This window comes from Anolis carolinensis, chromosome 1 (genome assembly GCF_035594765.1).
Source record: "Anolis carolinensis isolate JA03-04 chromosome 1, rAnoCar3.1.pri, whole genome shotgun sequence".
Classification (NCBI taxonomy): Eukaryota; Metazoa; Chordata; class Lepidosauria; order Squamata; family Dactyloidae; genus Anolis; species Anolis carolinensis.
Window position 1 is genome coordinate 209,643,595 of NC_085841.1, and position 23,748 is coordinate 209,667,342.

Here is a 23,748-nt window from a genome sequence, read left to right on the forward strand (position 1 = left end):
GCAGCGCTGTCCCCAAAGAGTCAGTTGCAAATAGGCGTTGCCAAAGCCAGTCAAGTCCCAGCTATCTACCACTGCTGGTGGGCACTGGCAGTTGTAAATGAAGGAACCCTGGCTATCGGATGTGGTGCAGCTAGGCACACCCAGCCAGGGTAGTCACAACCCATTATACTGTGGCACAGCCTAAGACAGACCGCAGTTGTCTCAAAGTCAAAAAGTACTATCCCAACTGCAAGGGTGTCAGTAGGGAGGCTATCCAAGACCTATTTGGGTGCCAACTCTGATAAGCTATACCCAAATAAATTTGTGGCCTTTTAATTACTCAATGCAGTATCTTTGGTGACTATTATTGCTATTGTGCGAGAGGCTGCCAACACCCACAGTTCCCTAGGGAAAATATCTCCACACCTACAGAAAAATAAAATGTTATGGATATGAGTTCTGTCATATTATTTCTAACACGGGATAGCTTCTATGTGCAAAAGATTTTTTTTAATGAAATGATGGCGCACCTTTCCCAACTTAATTCTAAAGCAACTCTACAAGGGATGCATACACTGCAGAAACCTTTACCGCAACTGCTAACCTGCTTGCATCTCTTGTTGTCACTACTCTTTTCAAAGCACATAAAAACGCTTGTATTTTCCTCCCACAGGCTTTAATTTGCATTTCAATTGCTTCTCTAAAATGAAGCCAATTCTTAGGATGAACACAACTTTTGTTTGCAAAGCAAAATTAAAATAGAACATTTGTACTGCTAACTGAATTGGATGCTCAAATAACACAGCAAGATATAGCACAATACAAATGTCTAACCACGCCTTTCTCAATAACAAAAGGATGCTGAGAGAAAACCATCCAGGATATGGCATACAATGGCAAAGAGCAAAATAGCCTTACAAGCTGCATACAAAAAGAGTTCATATTTAATCCCATAAAAAATTAAAGTGTCACTAGGCTTTATCCAGATTTGGTCACATTTAGGGGAGATCAACTCAAATCTGTGGGATTCATTATGACAACACCACTTCATTTATTTCAGTCATACTAGTATAATAATAACAACTGAGCCAGGATCTAAGATAAGAGTTCTCTGGTCCTGAAGAAGATCCAGACATTGATTGAGGAAAGCATCCTTAACTTGATGTCTTTGCTCACTCTTTGAGGCTTATAAGAAACCAGCTACAAGGCTCTGGGGAACCAGCATCCATCCCTTGTCCTTGTATTCATCAGTATTTGCATACCATAAGGGCAAGGGAAGGAATGCCATGAAGATGCTGTAATCAGGGGCAAGATTATAAATGACAGCTGCTCATTCAAAATGTGAAAAATATTTCCTGAGAAGAACAATGTTCTGATTCCTGCCGCTCCCTGATGTTCCTGACCCAGCCCAGGAGCATACTCAATCACATTAAACTGGATTGCTTCTGCTCAATCACATAGTCGTTTCCAACTCTTTGTGTCCTCATGGACCAGTCCACGCCCAAGCTCCTTGTCGGCCGTCGCTGCTCCCAGTTCCTTCAAGTTCATGCCAGTCACTTCAAAGATACCGTCCATCCATCTTGCCCTTGGTCGGCCTCTCTTCCTTTTTCCTTCCACTTTCGCCAGCATCGTGATCTTTTCCAAGCTTTCCTGTCTTCTCATGATGTGGCCAAAATACTCCATCTTTGCCTCCAATATCCTTCCCTCCAGTGAGCAACCAGGCATTATTTCCTGGAGGATGGACTGGTTGGATCTTCTTGCGGTCCAAGGCACACTCAGGATTTTCCTCCAGCACCGAAGTTCAAAAGCATCTATCTTCCTTTGCTCAGCCTTCCTTATGGTCCAGCTCTCACATCCATAGGTTACTCTGGGGAATACCATTGCTTTGACTATGCGGACCTTCGTTGCCCGTGTGATGTCTCTGCTCTTCACTATTTTATCAAGGTTGCCCATTGCTCTCCTCCCAAGAAGTAAACGTTTTCTGATTTCCTGGTTGCAGTCTGCATCTGCAGTGATCTTCGCGCCTAGAAATATAAAGTCTTTCACTGCCTCCACGTTTTCTCCCTCTATTTGCCAGTTATCAATAGGTGTGGTTGCCATGATCTTGGTTTTCTTGATGTTTAACTGCAGCCCAGCTTTTGCACTTTCTTATTTCACCTTGGTGATAAGGCTCCTCAGCTCCTCCTCACTTTCAGCCATCAGAGTGGTATCATCTGGATATCTGAGGTTGATTATGTTTCTTCCAGCAATTTTAACTCCGGCCTTGGATTCCTCAAGCCCCGCACATCACATGATGTGTTCTGCGTACAAGTTGAATAGATAGGGTGAAAGTATGCAGCCCTGTCGTACTCCTTTCCCAATCTTGAACCAGTCTGTTGTTTCATGGTCTGTTCTTACTGTGGCTACTTGGTCTTTATACAGATTTCTCAGGAGACAGACAAAGTGACTTGGTATCCCCATACCACCAAAAACATGCCACAGTTTATTATGATCCACACAGTCGAAGGCTTTAGAATCGTCAATAAAGCAGAAATAGATGCTTTTCTGAAACTCGCTGGCTTCCTCCATTATCCAGCTGATATTGGCAATTTGGTCTCCCGTTCCTCTGCCTTTTCTGAACCCAGCTTGTACATCTGGCAACTCTCGCATTACCTTACTGGCATGGGAAATAAGTGTCACTGTATGGAAGTTTGAGCATTCTTTAGCATTTCCCTTTTTGGGTATGGGGATATAAATTGATTTTTTCCAATCAGATGGCCAATCTTGTTTTCCATATTTGCTGGCATATGGCATGCATCACTTTGACAGCATCATTTTCCAAGATTTTTTTTCAAAATGATTTTTATTGAAGTTTGTTACAAGTTAAATCTAAAGGAAAAGGGGAGGCGGTTATTAGGTAACATTTGGTGGGGAAGACACAAGAGTATGGAGGGGTAGGGACCTATAAGGGGTATGTGAGGGGGGTGGGGATGTGGTTCTATTTTAGGTATAGGGGGGAAGGTTTGGGGTAGGAAAAATCATAGGGAAAAAAGAGGTTAGGGAAGGGAAGGTGGGGGGGGGGTAGACTTCTGCTCTTCTATCTTCCTGTTATTTCATTTGTTGATTTATCTTCTTAATTCTTCTTGTATGTACTCTTCAACATTCGACCAGTCCGTTTCCTTCATGGCTCTTCCTGTGTTTTTTTTTTATCAAATATGTTAATTTATCCATATTTTTAATATCCATTACTTTTTCTAACCACATTTCTTTAGTCGGATTAACTGTTCTTTTCCAGTGTTTAGCAATTACTAATCTCGCTGCTTTAATTAAATATGTGGAAAAAAATTCTATATTCTCTTTATTCTTCAATTTTGCTCTTCTCTCACTATCTTGTATGTTGTATAATCCCAGTAGGTAGTAGTCCGGTTTACATTCCAGATTTATTTTTAAAATTTTCCTACATTCAATATTAATTATTTTCCAATATTTTTATTTCCTTACAATTCCACCACATATGATAGTACGACCCTACTTGCTCCTTACACCTCCAACATTTATTATCTCTATTTTTATACATGAAGCCAATCTATGGATTGTTTTTATCCAGTTCTCTTTGAAATCTGTAGGAAGGCAATATTTAATTTTTTTTGTTCCAAATCCATTCACTTATTAGGATTGGCCTGCCCAGGTCTCTAGATCACTTTAACATTGATTCTTTTATAATTTCTGTCTCTGTGGCCCAGTCTACTAATTTATTGTATAATATTGTTATAACCTTTTTATTTCTTAGGAGTACGTTATCCCAGAACCCATTATTAGTATTAAATCCCACTTTTTGAATTTCCTCTATTTCCTTGATTTCTGGCTCTTCTTTATTTATGTTTAATCTTTTTAAAATCTCTTTGTAAGTTGGCCAAATAGACCAGCCTATTACCCTCCTCTGGTTTGCTTCTAGCAGAGAGAACCAGAGCGGTGTTTTTTCATAGAAGTATCTTTTATATTTGATCCATATTTTTATTAGGGATGATCTAATAAAATGATTGCCAAAATTCCTCTCAATTTTAAATTTATCGCACCATAAATACCCATGTCAACCCGTCCTCAAATCATGTCCCTCCAATGCTAAAATTTTTATTTTGTCTAATTTTACCCAATCTCTAATCCAATCTAGCACTCAAGCTTCGTGGTATAGTTTGAAGTCTGGGAGGCTCAGACCTCCTTTTGTTTTAGAGGTGATCATTGTTATTGACTTTATCCTGGGTTTTTTATTTTTCCATATAAATTTACTTATTTCTTTTTGCCAAACATTGAATATTTGCGTATTTCTTATAATAGGAATATTCCGGAACAGGTATAGCAATTTTGGTAGGATGGTCATTTTAATTATTGCTGTTCTACCTAATAATGATATATTTAAATTTTTCCAAGTCTCCAGATCTTTTTTTATTTCCTTCCATTTCATATCGTACTTTAACTCCAATAATTGATTATTCTTTGTCGTGATCCAGATACCTAAATATTTAAATTTTTTACTGTTTGTAATCCTGAAAGCTTCATTGATATTTCCTGATCATGTAGTGACATATTCTTTGTTAAGATTACCGTTTTATCTCTGTTAATTTTAAACCCTGCCAAATTACCAAATTCTTCAATTTTATATAACCAATTCTTAATTTTAGACTTTGGATTTTCTACTATACAGATTATGTCATCCGCAAATGCACATACATTTATTTCTTGTTTCTCTATTTTAATTCCTTTTAAATTTTCATCATTTCTGATTGATCTTAATAAAATTTCTAATGCCAAAATAAAAATAAGAGGCGATAAAGGTCATCCTTGTCTGACACCCTTTTTAATTTTGAATTCCTCAGTTGTTTGCCCATTAACTTTAATTCTAGCTTTCTGCTGGTTATAGATAGCTTGAATTCCATTTAAAAATTGTGTTCCTATATCTAATTCATTTAATAATAATTTAACAAAATCCCAATTAAGCTGATCAAATGCTTTCTCGGCATCTAACACTAGAAAGCCTACTTCCTTTTGGTGATTCTGATCATAGTATTCAATTGCGTCCACTATTAATCTAACATCCTTTGTGCTACGATTTGGCAAAAATCCCATCTGATCCTCTGCAAGCCATACCCTCAGGAATTCTGATAATCTTTTAGCTAAAATTTTTGTAAATATTTTATATTCTGTATTTAATAGAGAAATAGGACGATAATTTTTAACATCACTTGGATCTTTCCCTTCTTTATGTATAATTATAATTTCAGCCTCATTCCAGGTACCAGGGATAATTTCTTCCGTTAAGGCCAGATTCATTATTTTCGTGAGATATTGGAGTATCTCTTCCTGTTCGATTTTATAAAATCCGGCTATAAATCCATCTGGCCCTGGAGCCTTGTTAGCGTCAAGATCTTTTATCGCCAACTTTACCTCTTCAATTGTTATTTCTTTGTTTAAGTTTAATCTTTGTTTGTCCGTTATCTTTTGTAGTTTTTGCTGACATAAATATTCTACTATTTTCTCTTGATTAATTGGGTCTTTTTCATATAATTTTTTATAATAATTTTTAAATTCCTCTTCCAAGATTTTAAACAACTCAGCTGGGATCCCATCGTCTCCTGCTGCCTTGTTATTAGCAATGCTTCTTAAGGCCCATTCAACCTCACTGGATTACTTTACTCAAATAATGCAATAAACATAAGGTAACAGAGAATCAGCACTATTGAATCCTAATGATTTCATCAGTATTGTGGAAAGCTTAGAGAGCCTACCAGTCTGGAAGGTTTAGAAAAATGTTATTTTCTCCCTCTGATAAGAACATTGCTGCAGAAATTGCCAATCTGTAGTTCAGTGCTACTTAGTGATTAAATCATGCCTAGGTGCTTTTCAAAACTGTTGGCTTACATCTCCTATCACTTAATGTTGCTACAGGAAATGGGCGAGCTGGGAATGACAGAAGTGCATTCCACCATGAACAGAAGACATCAAGTAGCAAAGTACTAGATCAAGCCATATACGTAAGAACACTCTCAATACATCCAATGGGTCCTGCCTCGTATTTACAAATTTCATTTAGAGAATCAATTTTGTTTAAAGAATTTTCTTTCTGTCCATTATCAAAGATGAACCAGGTAATGCAGAGAAAGATAGAATATTGCTCTGCATAGCAGAAGGTCATATTCAAATTTCCTCTGCTGACTGAAAGGTCAGCGGTTTGAATCCAGGGAGCGGATGTCAACTCTAGCTCCCCATGCGGGGACATGAGAGAAGCCTCCCACAAGGATGGTAAAAACATCAAACATCTGGGCGTTTCCTGGGCAATGTCCTTGCAGACGGTCAATTTTCTCACACCAGAAGCAACTTGCAGTTTCTCAAGTTGCTCCTGACATTTAAAAAAAAAAACCTTTGACCATACCATAACTTATATCACAGTGTATTTGGGGAGAAAAAAAATAAATTATGTCTGCCAGAATTCCTTGAAAGAAGAACAGTATAGGAGAAACTGGAAAATAAATACAGATCAAATGCTCATCTAAATCTGTTATCAACTTTCTTAAGGCAGTGTTTTTTTACTGTATAAACAGAATCAGCTTTGACTAGTGTGGATTCCTTCTGCTCTCAAAAAGCAATGCAAGCTTCCTTAGCAAACCAAAACATAGTATCTCTAACCAACCCCTTCCACTCTATTTCAACTGCATTACATGTGTATCACTGCAACTAGGTGCACTATGGAAATATTATTAAAGTTTACTGTATTTATTAACAGATGAACAAGCCATGATTAGAAGATGTATTTTATTTGCTGGTTCAAACAACAGCAAACAAAGAATTTTAATTAAATATTTCCAATATTCAGCCTGGTAAAAAGAAAATACAGTGTTTCATCACATAATAGCCACACTCCCCCTTTTTAGGGGGAAAAGGATGTGTCTATTATGCAAAAAAAATGTTTTGCAGCTACAGGGCTTACTTTGGATGCAAGGCAAAGGAAACCCCATAGCTGCAAAGCCACTTGGCCAAGGCCAGCCACTGTAGCTCGGAGGGAAGAGGCGACTGGGTGGGTGTTGTCCCTTTGCATAATAATGATACCTGTGAACTAAGGATGTGACTATTATGCAAGGAATGTTAAAAAATAAAAAATGGGACTCAAAAAAGGAGGGTGCAACTATTATGCAATGAAATACGGTAGTCGAGCATAGTGTTAAATGAAAATGTGATATTGAATAATTTCTTATTGATACATTTGTTACAGTGTCACTGAAAAAGGCAACGACTGCATGCTCCCATTTGGTTCTGTGAACACTACCGTCATTTGGGCATGCAGCCTTTGGAAGGTCATTCAACAAATAATATGACCTCCAACCTGGTAAACATTGCCAGTCCCTTTTATACACACTTATCCAGAAATAAGACCTACTGGATGCAGTGGGACTTGCTTCTGAACAGCATTGTGTGCTGATTACATATTTTAAAACCAAATTCCAACACAGAAGTTTTTTTTACAACTGATAAATATAGACACTTATCATCAAAAATCTGCTTCAGAAACGAGTAGAATACATACAAGGTGAATCACCTATCTGTGCCACATTTCTGATATTGTGGAAGCACGTTGCTTCTTATGCTATCTTACTGAAATTATATACTACTAAGCATCATTCTGAGGATGCTTAGTAATATGATAACATGTTTCCATAAATAAAACACTGACTGAAATGTGATGTTGCACATCTAGGATGCAACCCTGCCCACAATAATATCATGCAATTCCAGGAAAATCAATGCTACAAATATTTGATTGCAACAGTAAAGGGCCTGTATTAGTGGTATTTTAGCAAAAGAGGCTTTTCTTAGACACCTGATTACAAACCACAAAATGAACATGTCTTTGATTCTATTCCATTCACCAAAAGTTCTAAGTTTTAAGTGTATGTTATTTTAAATATATTCTCTGTATGCTGAAGTCTGATTAAGTCCATTCTCTCAAAAGTACACTCCTATCAAAATATAAAATATTTTCTTGGATTCTGTTAATGTACAGAAGGGGAAGAAGGGGAAGAGAATCCCCTTCTAAGCAGCTACCAATTACAAATTTAAGTCTGAGTAATCTTATTCCGCTAGAAAAAAATCTGCTAGAAAAAAAGTATAATGAAATGCATGCTTACCTCTTTCTCTATCTTAAGGAGCTTCTTCACAGCCACCTCCTTTTCCTGGGATATCCATCGTGCTCGATATACACTCCCAAAACTTCCTCCACCGCAGTTTTCGAAAAACTGCAAGTCATCAAATTTAATTTGCACAAATGAAGTACTGAGAGACGACATCTCATAATGACAAAATATACCACGGTAAAAAAAATATCTGTAAGAAAAAGGAGAGAAAGAAAACCTAATTATACTTCCATTGCCCTGGTCTGTTGTATTTTAAACTTTCCTTACTACCAAAATGCAAACAAAATCTCATTGGTGTGAAAAGCTGTAACCCTCACAGTGAGTATATATTCTCCTCAGACACCTGAAGCTACTCTTTGTAAAGAAACTGCTAGAAAATTCATCCACTCTTAGATGCTGGTGCCCTTCAGGATGAGACACTTTTGTGTGTGTGTGTGTGCACAGAGAAAAAAAAGGGGGGGGCAGTTCTCTCACAGTGACATACACTGTCAAATGGGAAGCATGCTTCAACTGTGCTTGCCTAGGAGTTCTGGCATCTAGGGCATGCCATGTATCTACGTTGTGATCACTCTTACAAACACACATAACCTAAGCCCCTGGACATTCTGGCACAAAGAGCAGAGCTTGGATTAGTTAAATTTTTGAACTAAAACTTCTAAGGCAACAGCCACAGCTAACGGATACAGGAGTTGTGACCCAAAAAAGTAACATTTTCATGTATTAACCCTAGCCCAAGCATGCATTCTTGACTCCAAACATTCATTAACATGCTGATAACTTGATCTACATTTTTGAGAAAACTTGGCAAAAGCAGGACCCTGTTCCAGAATCGGCTTAGCTGAGCCTTCAACAGCAAGTGCAAAATAATTTATCTTACCATGTGAATGCCAAAGCACGCTTCTTTCTCTCTTGTTTTTTTTTTACAGTTATAAGAGAACATACCATATATCTTACTAGTAGAACAAAACATTTTTCCTTTTATGTTGTAAGTCACAGAGCTTCTTTCTTAACAAATTATCAGTCACATTACAGTTCTTTTATTTGTGAAGTGTGACTTCTGATCAAAAACATATATATTAAATCTGAAAATTCACTATGGTTGAAACTGAAGAGCAAAAATAGATTTCTCCAAGTCAATCAGTGTAGCTGCTAATTTTGGTTGAGGTTTACAGTGAATTTATTTCACTATACATCCGACTTAACGATGTGTTATTAAAAAGCTAGACAAGAAACATAGCCACATAGCACTCTGCTTAACAAATCTTAAACAATTCTGAACAAAAAAAGGGCACCTTCATTTTGCAGAGAGCATGACATATTTGACCCTTTTCTGTCAATACTTAATGTCTGAGTTAGATTTGATAACTGTGGGAGGTATTACATGCAATGATGTTCTGGCCACCAGAAAATAACTGCCAGTGAAGAGCTGATTAAAATTATTCATTTAGTTATTACAATCATATCCTGCCTTTCTGTAAAAAAGGGAGTGGTGGCACCTAAGGAAGCTGACAGTAATAAAAGTCAAATAAAACAAGTGCAATTAAAACTTAAAAACAGAATTAAAAACACAATTTTAAAATGCATCAAAAGAAAAACAACCATTTGGAGAATTAGAGGGTACAGTTCTGCCAAGGTCTGTTTCTTAACAAGGCAAATTTCTATCACAATGCAAAGTGACATAGTGATATATTTACATTCTCTCTCTCTCTTTCTCTCTATTCCTAGAAATGTCTTCTACAAGCAGAAATACAATTCCACTTATGTAACACAACTAATCCTTCCAGATTCTCTCATCTGCTCCCAGGTCCCCTTTTTCGAACACATATAACATCCAGAAAATCTTTTAATCGTTGGGAACTGCTTGTGGGTGGGAAGGAAGGGGAGACATACAACTGCAGGGAAGTGTGGGAAGCCAGAAAAGCCCTGCAGAGCAAGTGTAGCACTTGTCTTCCTCTTGATCCAACCCCATGTAGACATACATACATTTTTCAGATCTTAGTGATCTATGGAGCGTGGCAGGAAGTACAATTGAATACAGTTGGCCTTCCACATCTGTAGGTTTCACTTTTGTGGATTTGATTATTCATGGATTTGATTAATATGGTCTCTCTAGGAATCGTTAGGTTCTCCTTCCAGTGGAAGTTGAATGGCATTAGAGGACTTAGAGAGTCTTAAAGAGGTGTTGTCTCATGTTTTTTTTAAAAAATAGTATTTTAATTCATTGGGGGGGTTTTCGCACTAGTGGAGATTCTGTGCCCCTAACCCTAGTGAATGTGGAAGTCTGGCTGTAACACAAATAATTCTAGGTTCAATTGTCTCTTGCATTTTCATATCTACTGTTGATCAACAACTAAAGGAGACTAGTACTGTTATTTCAAACAGAGAGCCACATCACAATCACAGTGTCTACAAACATTGTGTAAGACCAGTGAATTTTGAATAAAGGTTTCAAGTATTGATGACCCCAAATGTTTTTATTTAGATGCTTTATGAACAAATTAAAATAATAGTTAACCAAGGATGCAAAATAATCTGTGGTATATATCATGCAATCATATGTGCACACATCTACACTTCAAAATGTTTACTATAGCCAACAGAATTTCCTTTAAGCATACTGTCAAAGTTCAACTTCACTTGATTCATCTGCATCCAAAATACAACTCCTGCAGCCAGCACTGACTAAAGATCATGGGTCAGAGTGAAAGAAGAACTGTAGCAAGGGGTGGCATACAAACACCATAATTATGTAAGATTCAGAGGCTTCATATTGTGATGTTTAGGATACAAAAGAACCCAAAGAGTGCTGTAAATTGTAAAAGGACTCCCACAAATCTTCTTACCACTCACACTACTGAAAAACCACCCCTTTATAATATACAACTTGAAATGCTACTTTGGAGGGGGACATGACAGGCGCAACTGCGTATAACAGCCTATCAATCACCAGGCAAACACAAGCACAGAATCAAGTTCTGCACCTGTTATACCTCTGACATTACACTGATGCAAAGAAGCCCTAATAATGGAGCTCCTTCCCACAGTATCAAAAGCCTTGGTCACATTTAGGAGTCGGTTGTGTGGCCCTGAGGGGTGACATCATGGGCCTCTCTCATGTAACAGTAGATTCTGTCTTTCACTTGGCAGAAGACAGACGGGACTTTCTGGCAACACCTTCATAGTATAGGAAGGAACTCCATTACCAGCTACAACTCCATTACCAGTTCCCTCGTTCCATTAATAACAGTAGAGGAGGCCCTAGGACAATGGATAATAAGCACTTTGAACGTGCTGTGTGATTGTGGAATACTATATATAAATACTTGATGTTTTGTATTTACGTATTTAGTCAGTTATATGCTTGGAGTAGGTTGCAAAAATGTACCACCAGTTTCTGTTGCCCTGTGTGACTTCTATCTAAAATGGATCTTTCACAAAAACTGGGTTCATACAATTTTGTTTGCAGAAAGAGAAAACAGGTTCTGCATCTTATTACATAGGACCTTCTGTGTGCGTGTGTCCTAATGCCAATGCAGAGAACAATAGAAGCAATTTAAGTTATTGAAAGTGAGTTCATAGGGCCTCTGTAAGTTGGAAATAGCTTGAAAGCAGACAAAAACAGCTATCTCTGATGAGAGTCAGACATAGTTGGAAATTTTGCTTTCCAAAAGTTTAGCTTTTAGGTTAAACTTTTCTGTTGCTATTCTTCTCTGCACAATTCACTTTCTAGTTTGCCTGTAAATGTCTCTAGGATAAAACTGTCAGGATGTGCCCATCTCAGCTATTCCCATCAAGCTGAACCGACCATGCCAGCTAATTGGAATGGGAGTAAAGGAATGGCCTTACTGAAAAGGGCCATCTGATTTGGGAAGGAACCATGATTTGTTGCTTGCATGGCTGGGAATGGAATTTTAGCAGTTAGGTGTAGTGTAGAAGGGGGGCCGTGGGCTGGTGGTTTTGATATACAGTGTTCCCTCACTACTTCGCGGTTCACTTTTCTCGGATTCGCGGTTTTTCAATAAACTCTAAAGGACTATTATAAATCATAAAAAATTACAATTTACAGCCTAAGGGAGGGAGGGAGGAAAAGCTGAAGGGAGAGAAAAGGAGCCCAAGCGACAACAGGAGGAGAAGGAAGCGATTTATCTACATACAATTGGTTGATAAAGACTTAAAATAGTGTATAACTACTAAAATAATGTATAAATATTAAAATTAATATAGTGTCCCTACTTTGTGGATTTTCACTTATTGCGGGAGGTCCTGGAACCTGACCCCAGCGATAAGTGAGGGGACACAGTACTAGTGTTTTGGCGGAATTTAGTCAGAAGTAGTTTGTTTCTCAACTTGGTAAGAAGGATCAATAAAGTGTTTCCAAGGACTTGCCTGTGTGAGCCTGCTTGTATCCGAGAACTTCCAAGAAATGACAAAAACTGACCCAGATTTCTTTGCCACTTATTTGTCTAGAATTAGCTCCCAAAAATCCCCAAAAGCTGGAACACAAATATTTCAAGATGACAGCTAGATGCTATTATCTACAGCAGCCTGCAAAGTAAGTATTGTGCGATACATTAACTGTTGCCACTCCCTCTGTTTTTTCTTCATCTTCTCCATGTCATATATATCACAGTTGCCACACCTCCACCTTATGTTATTTATTGTTGCAAGCAAGGAGGCACATGCTGCATCATGAACTTACACAAGGAGATACAAAGTATATCTGTGTAAGTTCATGATGGTCATGGTCATGCTGTTTCCGCTTTGACAAAGAGGCAGTTCTAAGCCTTTTGCAATGGTGATTAATTTAAATGGGCAAGGGAAGGGATGGTTCATACAGGAAAAAGGAAACAAATTGTTGCAATACCTATGTCAAAAGCTAAGTTGGCACATGCCTCAATAGTTGATAGCATCTATTTACTACAGTGATTGATGCTGGAATCCACCGCAAAAATAGTGGGCATCTTAACAGGATTAAAATCAACTAACTTCCCTGAGTTTAAGAATACCTGCAATTACGATTCACTGAAATGAACGAAAATGTGCTTAGGATCAGATTTATTTCCCTTTCTTGGCCCACAGTTTATTCCAAATTGAGTATTTCATTCATCCATATGTTTCCAAACTAAAGATATGGATCTTCCAGTATCACCAGACATATTGGAGCCCCTGATAGCATAATGGACTAAAGCCTCGTGACTTGAAGGTTGGGTTGCTGACCTGAAAGCTGCCAGGTTCGAATCCCACCCGGGGAGAGTGCGGATGAGCTCCCTCTAACAGCTCCAGCTCCATGCGGGGACATGAGAGAAGCCTCCCACAAGGATGGTAAAAACATCAAAACATTCGGGCATCCCCTGGGCAACGTCCTTGCAGACGGCCAATTCTCTCACTCCAGAAGTGACTCAAGTTGCTCCTGACACGGAAAAAAAAAACAAGACATATTCTGCATCTACAATAAAAAATGCAGACAGGAAAAAGCAAAACAATGTCCTGAACCTCTGTGAGCTCCATGGTCCCATCATTTGCAGCTCCTAGCTGCTATTGTTCAAGAGCCCCAGGGATTGCCTTTGTTGTCTGGTGCAGATTAGTAACACATGATGTGTATTTGAAGGAATGATGCTATCATTATCTATCACATAGAAACATATATAAAGTAACTATCACCTTATGAAAAGAAAGTTTTTGTTTTCATAGGGTGACAGTTACTTTAGAAATTTCTCCATAGGATGGTATGAACTTCAATTTTGATCTCAGTAATTTAACGTGGCCTGAAACTAAAAAAAAAAAAAAAAAAGGAAAACAAACAAAACCCCCCAAAGAAGTGAAATATTCTGAGGATCTCCTGAAGGTGGAAGGGGAATTGTTCTCTTCCTAGCAATCATATATATATATTGTGTGTGTGTGTGTGTGTACACACACACACATCTTAGAAAGTGTTGTCTTTCACACCAAAGAGAAAAGGATCTGAGAGAGCTTTTGTGACATTTTGTATTTCAATTTTAATGCCCAGCAGTCCACCATGGCATGTGCTTTGTATAGCTAACTCTTTAACAACAGCATTCTCAGTTCAATATAGTTAAATAGATGCTCAGTGGGTTCCTGTTATCTAATAGCTTGCCTTTAACTAGAAGCCTTGATTGTTCCAAAGTGGGAAGAAGCTAGCATCGGAAAGAGGGAAGCATCCAGGCTTGTGCAGGCTTTTTGGTAGAGTGTGCTAAAAAGACTACGTGGGTTGCTTTCCTTCCCTCCCTGTGGAAAAACTGGCCTTTGCCTACTATCTCCCTTGAAGGCTGGGAACTTAAAGCGGCATCTGCAGTGGGGGGAAAGATGAGGTTTCGAAGACAGCTGCTCCTTTAGTTGCCTATGTATGGTCACTAAAAAGTGTCCTTTTGCAGCTAAGCAGTGAATTGTGATTTTAAAAAAAAACTCTGTGGTTTTTGTTTTTTGTTTTTTTGCACTTCTAGGATACAAAATGTTAACATTGTTTTAGGTGTGCAAGGTAATTTTTTTCAGATTTATTTTCAAAATAGGGCCTAGATTAAGCTAAAAATCTATTTCAAGTTTGTTAAATTAATTAACAAACAAATTAATCCTACAACCTACAAAGCAGTCAGGGCTAAAAGCACATTGGAATCCTGAGACTGTATTTTTATTTCAATTACATGTTTTTCAGCAACACTAAACTTGCAACTTTGGCTTTCAAGACCTTCCTTTCAAACAAATACCCCAAGAAATCAAAAGTATTTTAAGCATGCCTACTTAATACATGTTGAATAACCCTTATACAGAAATCAGAATACACTAAAACTATCAACCGGGGGGGGGGGGGGGGGGGTTAGGGAGCTGAGATAGTACATTTCGGAAAGTTCCATGTACACACACTTTTTTCATGCACAAAATTATTATAAATATTCTGTATAGGTTTACCTTCAGATTATATGTATAAGGTGTATGAATGCCAAAAAATCTTTTTAAAAATTGGAAACCTAAAATGTCTGGTCCCACACATTTCAGATAAAGGATACTCAACCTGTATTAGACCTGCTTCTGTACTCGTTAGGCATTACTTTCCAGGAAATGTTTGGTACTGTCAGTTTAATTTACTATTTCAAGCAAACCTTATGAAACTGCATTATATAAAAGAGACACACTATTGCAATATCCAGTATGTATTTTAAAAAATGAACATATCCCAAAATATCAAAGTGTTTCCACAAGCTATAACATGATTTATCTTACTAGACTGCCATACCCATAATATTACATGCATGCACACCTGAGCAGATTCAACTGGTTATGTTAATGTATTTGAAACTTTCAATCGCCAATTTTCCAAAAACCAAATTAACCACCATTATTTTTTCTTCCTTAGATTAGCTCTTTCTATTAAAAAAAACTTGACAAAAACACAAAACAGCTTTCAGTGTTTCCTTTGTAAAGGCAGCATGCCAACGTATTGCCAATAAAGTAGTTCTACATTTGCACTAGCTTAAAACATACAGGAGACATGTGCCAAGTGTCCTTATTTGGGGAAAAAAATAGTTCCACGGCTTTCAAGAACTTTGACCATCCATTTTTAGATTCATGCATCTGTATCTCAATACTGTACTTAGCTCTAGGGATTTCAAATGCAGTCCCTGCTGAGCAAGTGAGCATCCTGAAACAAAACATTCTGACTTTTCCCCTAAATATTGGACAAAAAAGGAAACTGGTGTTGCTTTATTCTGCAATGTTCTGCATTAGAAAACCTGGTTAATAAATGGCACACATAGTTTTGATCTATTTAGGCAACATCACAATTCGTATGTGCCCTGGATTGACATCTTCTTTTCCTTCTTCCTCCAGGCAGTGATCCTAATGCCTTCGGCAGCTGTCTAACAGCAGGGATAATCAGATGAAACTTTTTTTATCACTGACCCTGTGTGCCAGAAAGTTTCTCCCGCCAATTTTCTTATTGCAAGGCAACTGCTACAAGCACAAAAGCCTCTCTTCCTGACAGGAGAAAATGTTGGCAACCCTAGTCCTTAGCAACACACACACACAATCACACAAGGCTTGCAAATGTACATGCCTGTACACACACACTTTACAAAATCCTCTTCCCAATAAGCCTAATTTACCAAAAATCTAAGCCAACAACTACAGGAGAAAAGCCAATTTATAGCAGCATGTTCAAACATGTTTTCCTTTTGTCTGAAAATGTATGGGTAACGGGGGGGGGGGGTGTCTAAAATTCTTTACCTATTTCTAGTTTTATTAAATACAACTAGAAGAATCGTGTTTGTGGCACAACTAGTATTGAAGTTAAAGGTCTCTGCTACATAGAAGAATCATGTTTGTGGCACAACTAGTATTGACGTTAAAGGTCTCTGCTACATGTTGGACAAGCCACAAATTTATGTAACAAGTATTTTAGGTGGCCTTATGCCACCACATTATCTCAAGACATTACCAGAAAAACACATATACAGTAGAGTCTCACTTATCCAAGCTAAACAGGCCAGCAGAACCTTGGATGAGCGAATATCTTGGATAATAAGGAAGGATTAAGGAAAAGCCTATTAAACATCAAATTAGGTTATGATTTTACAAATCAAGCACCAAAACATCATGTTATACAACAAATTTGACAGAAAAGGTAGTTCAATATGCAGTAATGTTATGTTGTAATTACTGTATTTACGAATTTAGCACCAAAATATCATGATATATTGAAAACATTGACTACAAAAATGCCTTGGATAATCCAGAACCTGGGAAAAGCGAGTCTTGGATAAGTGAGAGTCTACTGTACTTCAGAACAGTGCCTACAATAAGTGTTCCCCATTACACTATTTCCCCCCTTTCAGCCCCCCCCCCCCCAATTGCAGTGACCTCCCATCCTTTGGGTTGAAGACATTCATATTCAAACTTTCCTTCTCAGTAAAGCATTCACCTATTCTTCCCTCTAGCACAAGAATCATCATCTTAACATTGCAAGCAAAAGTTCTAATACTGACCAAATTACGGAGCCTATTCCCCTTCTTCCCACAAAGTTCAAAGAGAGTTCCAATTCCTTAACACAGTTCTTCTCTGTTCCCTCCCTATTCATCATAGTCAATTTATCCATATCCCTCACTCCAAAAACTTTCACTATCCATTTTCTTTTTAACTTCTATTTTTTTCTCCTTCATCTCTAGCCCCTGTCCCTTTGCCTTCTTCCCCTCCCTTCTCTAATGCTTCATCCTCATTTCTTCTTGTATCTAGTGATTTTTCTAGTACAAATTTGTTTCTTCTGCAAAACTCCCTGGCCTTCATGACTAAATCTGGTACATACTGTCTCTCTGTAAAGTGTAAAAATATACCTCCATACACTCGATCCCAATCGTCATCCAAGTCCACCTCATGCCCTTTTCAATCAGCATAAGCCATGCATGGTATATAGTCCAATTATGAATGACATCAGTTGGAGTGAAGTTGATCCAGACAGAGGCACAATGAACCAAAAACAAGGCCATCATCACACTGGACACTCTAGTTGTTACACAACTCTGAGATTTATGTCAGCCCACAGCGGTTAAAGTGGAATCACACTGCTATAGTTGTGTAATATGAATGCATCCCACCATGTGCCAGTTATACTCAGGTACACATAATGTACACTCAATAGGGTTGCCAACATGTAACTTCAGCATGTTCTTCAAAAACATTGGGTACTTCCACACTGACCATTCAGTGCAGTTTCAAACATTGATTGTGCTTTTTCTGCATGGCAGGAGGGTGGGCTAGATGACCCATGTTGTCTCTTCCAACTCTATGACTCTAGAAAACGCTTTCGCTGTACAGATTATTACATAGGGAACCAATTTGAGGCCTGGTTGGCAATTTCTCAAACCACAAAGTGCTGCTGCCAATTAGGACTTTCTTTCGTACACTTTTGTAGGTGTTTGTTGTCTGGTTGCAATACTTGATAGTCAGCTAAATGCTCAATGTAGACAGGGCCACTGTCACTCAAAAACAAACTAGGGAAAACCTTGTTTTGGTATGTTTTACCAAAAATAAGACCGAAGACCAAGGGTGTGTGGCTTATACAGTATACATAATATGCAAGGGGCCCTGGTGGCACAGTGTGTTAAAGCTGCACAGTGTGTTAAAGCTGCTGAACTTGCGGACCAAAAGGTCCCAGGATGAAATCCCGGGAGCGGAATGAGCGCCCACTGTTAGCCCCAGCTCCTGCCAACCTAGCAGTTCGAAAACATGCAAATGTGAGTAGATCAATAGGCACCATGCAGTCATGCCGGCCACATGACCTTGGAAGTGTCTATGAACAACGCCGGCTCTTTGGCTTAGAAACGGAGATGAGCACCAACCCCCAGAGTCGGTCACGACTGGACTTAACATCAGGGGAAACCTTTACCTTTACCTATGTATGTGTATATGTGTGTGTGTGTGTGTGTGTGTGTGTGTACTCTGATGGTCGACCTAAACAGCAATTCCCAAACTCTAGTCCTCGAGATGTTTTAGACTTCAGTTCCAAGAAGCCCTGGCCAACTTGTCCAAGGTTTAGCAGTTTTGGAAGTTGAAGTCCCAAATACCTGGAGGACTTAACCAGGCATGGGAAAACCTTGGCCCTCCAGGTATTTTAAACTTCAACTCCCAGTTTACAGGCTGTTAGGAATTGTGGGGGTTGAAGTCCCAAATACCTGGAGGCCCAAACCAGGCCTGGACAAACTTTGGCCCTCCAGGTATTTTGAACTTTAACTTCCAGCTTACGGGCTGTTAGGAATTGTGGGAGTTGAAGTACAAACATTGGAAATTAAACCTTCTTCAAGCCTCTTCTAGTAATTTTTTTGTACAGTAGAGTCTCACTTATCCAACATAAATGGGCCAGCAGGACGTTGGATAAGCGAAAATGCTGGATAATAAGGAGGAATTAAGGAAACGCCTATTAAATTTCAAATTACATTATGATTTTACAAGTTAAGCACCAAAACATCATGTTTTACAACAAATCAACAGAAAAAGCAGTTCAATACATGATAATGTTATGGACCAATTACACTATTTACGAATACAGTACCAAAATATCACAGTGTATTAAAAACATTGACTATAAAAACTTTGACTACTAAAACGCACTCTGCGTTGGATAATACAGAATGTTGGATGAGTGAAGGTTGGATAAGCGAGACTCTACTGTATATAATCCTGTTGCTTAATTATTGTATGCATATTATGATATGCAGCTTTATTTCCTTGCTCTATGTTTGTTTTGTTTTTTTGAGAAATTATGGGAGGGGCTGCAGACCACATGATTAGGCTCTGAGATGAGCATAGAGCTCAGACTCCATTAGACTTTGAGACTACTCATACCAACACCTGCCTGTTGATTGTAAGAAAGATGTCTGTGCCATTTGCACAGAGAATCTATCTCAAACATATCTGTAACTGGACTGGTAAGTTGTGTACCTGTGTATGCTGAACACATGAAGTTGTGAGTAAACCCAAGGTGTTATTTTTAATGAAATTTACTTCAATTCTGTCTCTTGAGTGCATAATATAAAACAAGTTGGTTTATACCAACTGTCTGCCTACATAATAATAGACCCACTGATTCGCCTTCTTATTGCCATTATTGTCATTTCTAGTACTTTAATGACTATGTCAATTACGTAACTACCTCCCCCCCGATTTGACACATTCGCCCTTTGGCCTAGAGTTGTGTTTTATATCTGTTTTTAACGCTTTTTCCTGCAATATTGTTTTTATGATGGTTTTACTGATATTGTTGATTTATTGCTGTAAATTTATGTGTTTTGAATTGTTTTTATATTGTGATGTTGGGCAAGGCCCCATGTGAGCTGCCCCGAGTCCCTACGGGGAGATGGGGCGGGATACAAGAATAAAATTATTATTATTGTTATTATTATACGAGTGCAGATGTAATTTTGGGCAACTGAAGAACTCTCCTGAAGCACTGATATTTTGTGCGCTGGCATATTCTCTGTTTCCTAACAAATCAGAGACAACAGGCTACCAGTCTGTTCCTCTTTCCTAAAGAAGAGGAAAGAACAGCTGAAAGCCAAATCGCCTTGCATAGTTATATCTGGTTGTGTACCACTTGAGAAGATTCTACTTAAATGAGATTTTAGCTCTTAAAATCATAGAGTTGACAGAGACCTCGTGGGCCATCCAGTCCAACCCCTTGCCAAGAAGCAGGAAAATTGCATTCAATGGACCCCTGACAGATGGCCATCCAGCCTCTGCTTAAAAACCTCCAAAGAAGGAGCCTCCACCAAACTCCAGGGCAGGGAGTTGCACTGCTGAACAGCTCTCACAGTTAGGAAGTTCTTCCTAATGTTTAAATGGAATCTCCTATCTTTCCTGTAGTTTGAAGCCACTGTCCCACCTCCTAGTCTCCAGGGCAGCAGAAAACAAGCTTGCTTCCTCCTCCCTATGACTTCCCCTCACATATTGATACATGGCCCTCAATATGTCACCTTTCAGCCTTCTCTTCTGCAGGCAAAACATGCCCAGTTCTTTAAGCCGCTCCTCATAGGGCTTGTTCTCCAGATCCTTGATCATTTTAGTTGCCCTCTTCTGGACACATTCCAGCTTGTAAACATCTCCTTTCAATTGCGGTGCCCAGAATTGGACTTGTGAAGTCTACTTCAATGTTGTCTCTTGGGTGCATAATATAAAACAAGTTGTTTTATGGGAGAGTAGATGTATTTTTGGGCAACTGAAATACACTTCTGAAGCTATTGTGTGCACTGGCATATTCTCTGTTTCCTAACAGATTAGAGCAGGAGTCCCCAAACTAAGGCCCGGGGGCCATCAAAGCCATTTATCCAGTCCCCACAGCACAAAGGCAGAAGGGGGTTGGGCTAAATGATCCAAGGGTTCTCCTCTTCTCTATTATTATTATTATTATTGTTAACATTGAGGTGGAGAGGCTATCTATCAGGGGTGCTTTGTTTGTGCTTTTGGTGCAAAAAGGCAGAAGGCGGTTGGACTCAATGGCCTAAAGGGTCTCTTCCAACCCTCTTTATTATTAATAATAATAATAATATTATTATAATTATTATTATTGCTTGGTGGCCACCTATAGTCCGGCCCTCCAATGGTCTAAAGGATCGTGAACTGGCCCCCTGTTTAAAAAGTTTGGGGACCCCTGGATTAGAGACATCAGCCTACCAGTCTAACAGCTGACCAAGACAGAATAGAGGGGTCTTCTCTGAAAGACCATGCACTTCCAAAATGTTATGATCTCCAAATGGTTATGAATGCCATTTTCTAAAACCAAAACACTTGGAGGGCTGAAGTTTGCTCATGCCTGCCTTGAGCAGTGATCCCCAAACTTTAGTTCTCCAGGACCCCAACTCCCAGAAGCCTCACCTGCCTAAGGAAATGATCAGGAATTCTGGGAGCTGCAGTCCAAAACACCACAGAGTTTGGGAAACACTGGAAAGAAGAGGAAAGAACGAGGAAAAAGGAGCAAGGCAATGATTCCCAGAGCTATCTGTGAAGCTGCATCATGAGGACAAGAAATGCCAGAAGCTCAGGCGACGAGGCAGGTCTTTAATCACCCGCTTCTGCCTCGGATGGGGCGGGGTTGCTCTGGTAGACTTTAATTCCCAAACCGCCGGCAGCAACAGCAGCACCAAGGCCTAGTGGAGTCCCTTTGCCAGTCTTCGCCACAACTTTTGACGGTGTGGGTGTGCTGCTTTTGGGCTTGAAGAGCGCAACAACCGAACGGAAGGAAGGGAAACGTCCCTCTTAAGTTGTTCTAAAACTTACATAAAGGCCCTCCTTGGCGAGAGAGAGGAGGGGGCTGAGCAAGGGCTGAGGCCGGCGAAGGGAATTGTCTCTCACACTCAAACACACCGCCTCCATAGCCCCTCTCCTCGCTCACAGAAACATTTCACAGCTCTCCCGGCAAAAGGCTCTGCGCCCGCCACTTTCTAGCCTTACCTTCCAGGAAGTGCCTGCCGTGCCAGAGGCGCGAGTGGGAACCCCCCACAGCCGGGAAAGCCTCCTTCCCGCGGGCTGCGTGGTGCGAAGAGGTGGCTCTCCGTGGGAGTGAGGGAGTTGCTGCCACGCTTCCGGTGGATGTCAAAGGAGGCCAGCCTTGGCGCGGCGCAGCAGCACCACCCCGTGCCCGCCAGCCCGCCTCCCTGCCTTCTCCCCTGTGCGTCTCCACTGGCGAAGTAATGCGGTTCCCACCGCTTGAACTGGCCTGGCAGTGATGCTATGGAGTGATGGGAGTTGTAGTTTGAGGAGGCGCCAGCACTCTTGGGCAGTGGAGGGGACAAACCTGGGGAGCCACCAAACACAACATTGCCCAAACACGAATCAAGGGACATGAAAGGCACTGCAGACTAACTCAACCAGAGAAGCCAGCCATAGCAGAGCAGCTGATAAACCAACCACTCCAACAACTACCATGTCAGACTACACAGAGAAGCCATAGAAACCCACAAACATCTGGACAATTTCAACAGAAAGGAGGAAACCAGGAAATGAACAAAATCTGGCAACCAGTACAGTAGAGTCTCACTTATCCAACACTCGCTTGTCCAACGTTCTGGATTATCCAACACATTTTTGTAGTCAATGTTTTCAATATATCGTGATATTTTGGTGCTAAATTCATAAATACAGTAATTACTATACAGCATTACTCCATATTGAACTACTTTTTCTGCCAAATTTGTTGTCTAACATGATGTTTTGATGCTTAATTTGTAAAATCATAACCTAATTTGATGATTAATAGGCTTTTCCTTAATCTCTCCTTATTATCCAACATATTCGCTTATCCAACGTTCTGGATTATCCAACACATTTTTGTAGTCAATGTTTTCAATATATCGTGATATTTTGGTGCTAAATTCATAAATACAGTAATTACTATATAGCATTACTCCATATTGAACTACTTTTTCTGCCAAATTTGTTGTCTAACATGATGTTTTGATGCTTAATTTGTAAAATCATAACCTAATTTGATGATTAATAGGCTTTTCCTTAATCTCTCCTTATTATCCAACATATTCGCTTATCCAACGTTCTGGATTATCCAACACATTTTTGTAGTCAATGTTTTCAATATATCGTGATATTTTGGTGCTAAATTCATAAATACAGTAATTACTATATAGCATTACTCCATATTGAACTACTTTTTCTGCCAAATTTGTTGTCTAACATGATGTTTTGATGCTTAATTTGTAAAATCATAACCTAATTTGATGATTAATAGGCTTTTCCTTAATCTCTCCTTATTATCCAACATATTCGCTTATCCAACGTTCTGCCGGCCCTTTTATGTTGGATAAGTGAGACTCTACTGTATTAAAAAAAAACCTCTAAAATCAGGACAGCAAATAAAGAACAATTCTCTGAAAACAGTGGAATTCCAGACGGGAAACAATCAGGGCCAGCTAGCACCTCCCAACAAAGGATTCCTCCAGGCAGTAAGCAGCCAGTCCTTGAAGCTGCAAGGACATTAAATGCTAGTCAAGGTGGCCAATTGCTACATTAACACTTTCCTCAAACAGATAAAGAGTTCTTTCTCTGGACTTTCCACAGATATGTAAACCACTCTTGCTTAATTTTCAACAGACCT

General features: G+C 39.2%; 1 protein-coding gene across 2 annotated transcripts in view; it reads right to left on the reverse strand.

The window, feature by feature from the left end:
• The window catches only part of map3k20 (mitogen-activated protein kinase kinase kinase 20), a 160,097-nt gene extending 137,810 nt beyond the window's left edge, over positions 1-22,287 (reverse strand). The window contains exons 1-2 of one of the 2 annotated variants that reach the window (XM_008118119.3): positions 22,092-22,287; positions 8,136-8,331 (exon numbers count right to left, since the gene is read on the reverse strand). In XM_008118119.3, the coding sequence (XP_008116326.2) occupies positions 8,136-8,294 (159 nt within the window). In that variant the 5' untranslated portion in view covers positions 8,295-8,331; positions 22,092-22,287. The remainder of the gene's footprint in view (positions 1-8,135; positions 8,332-22,091) is intronic. The other variant, XM_008118121.3, reaches the window with a different exon arrangement.
• Positions 22,288-23,748: the final 1,461 nt, after the last annotated feature.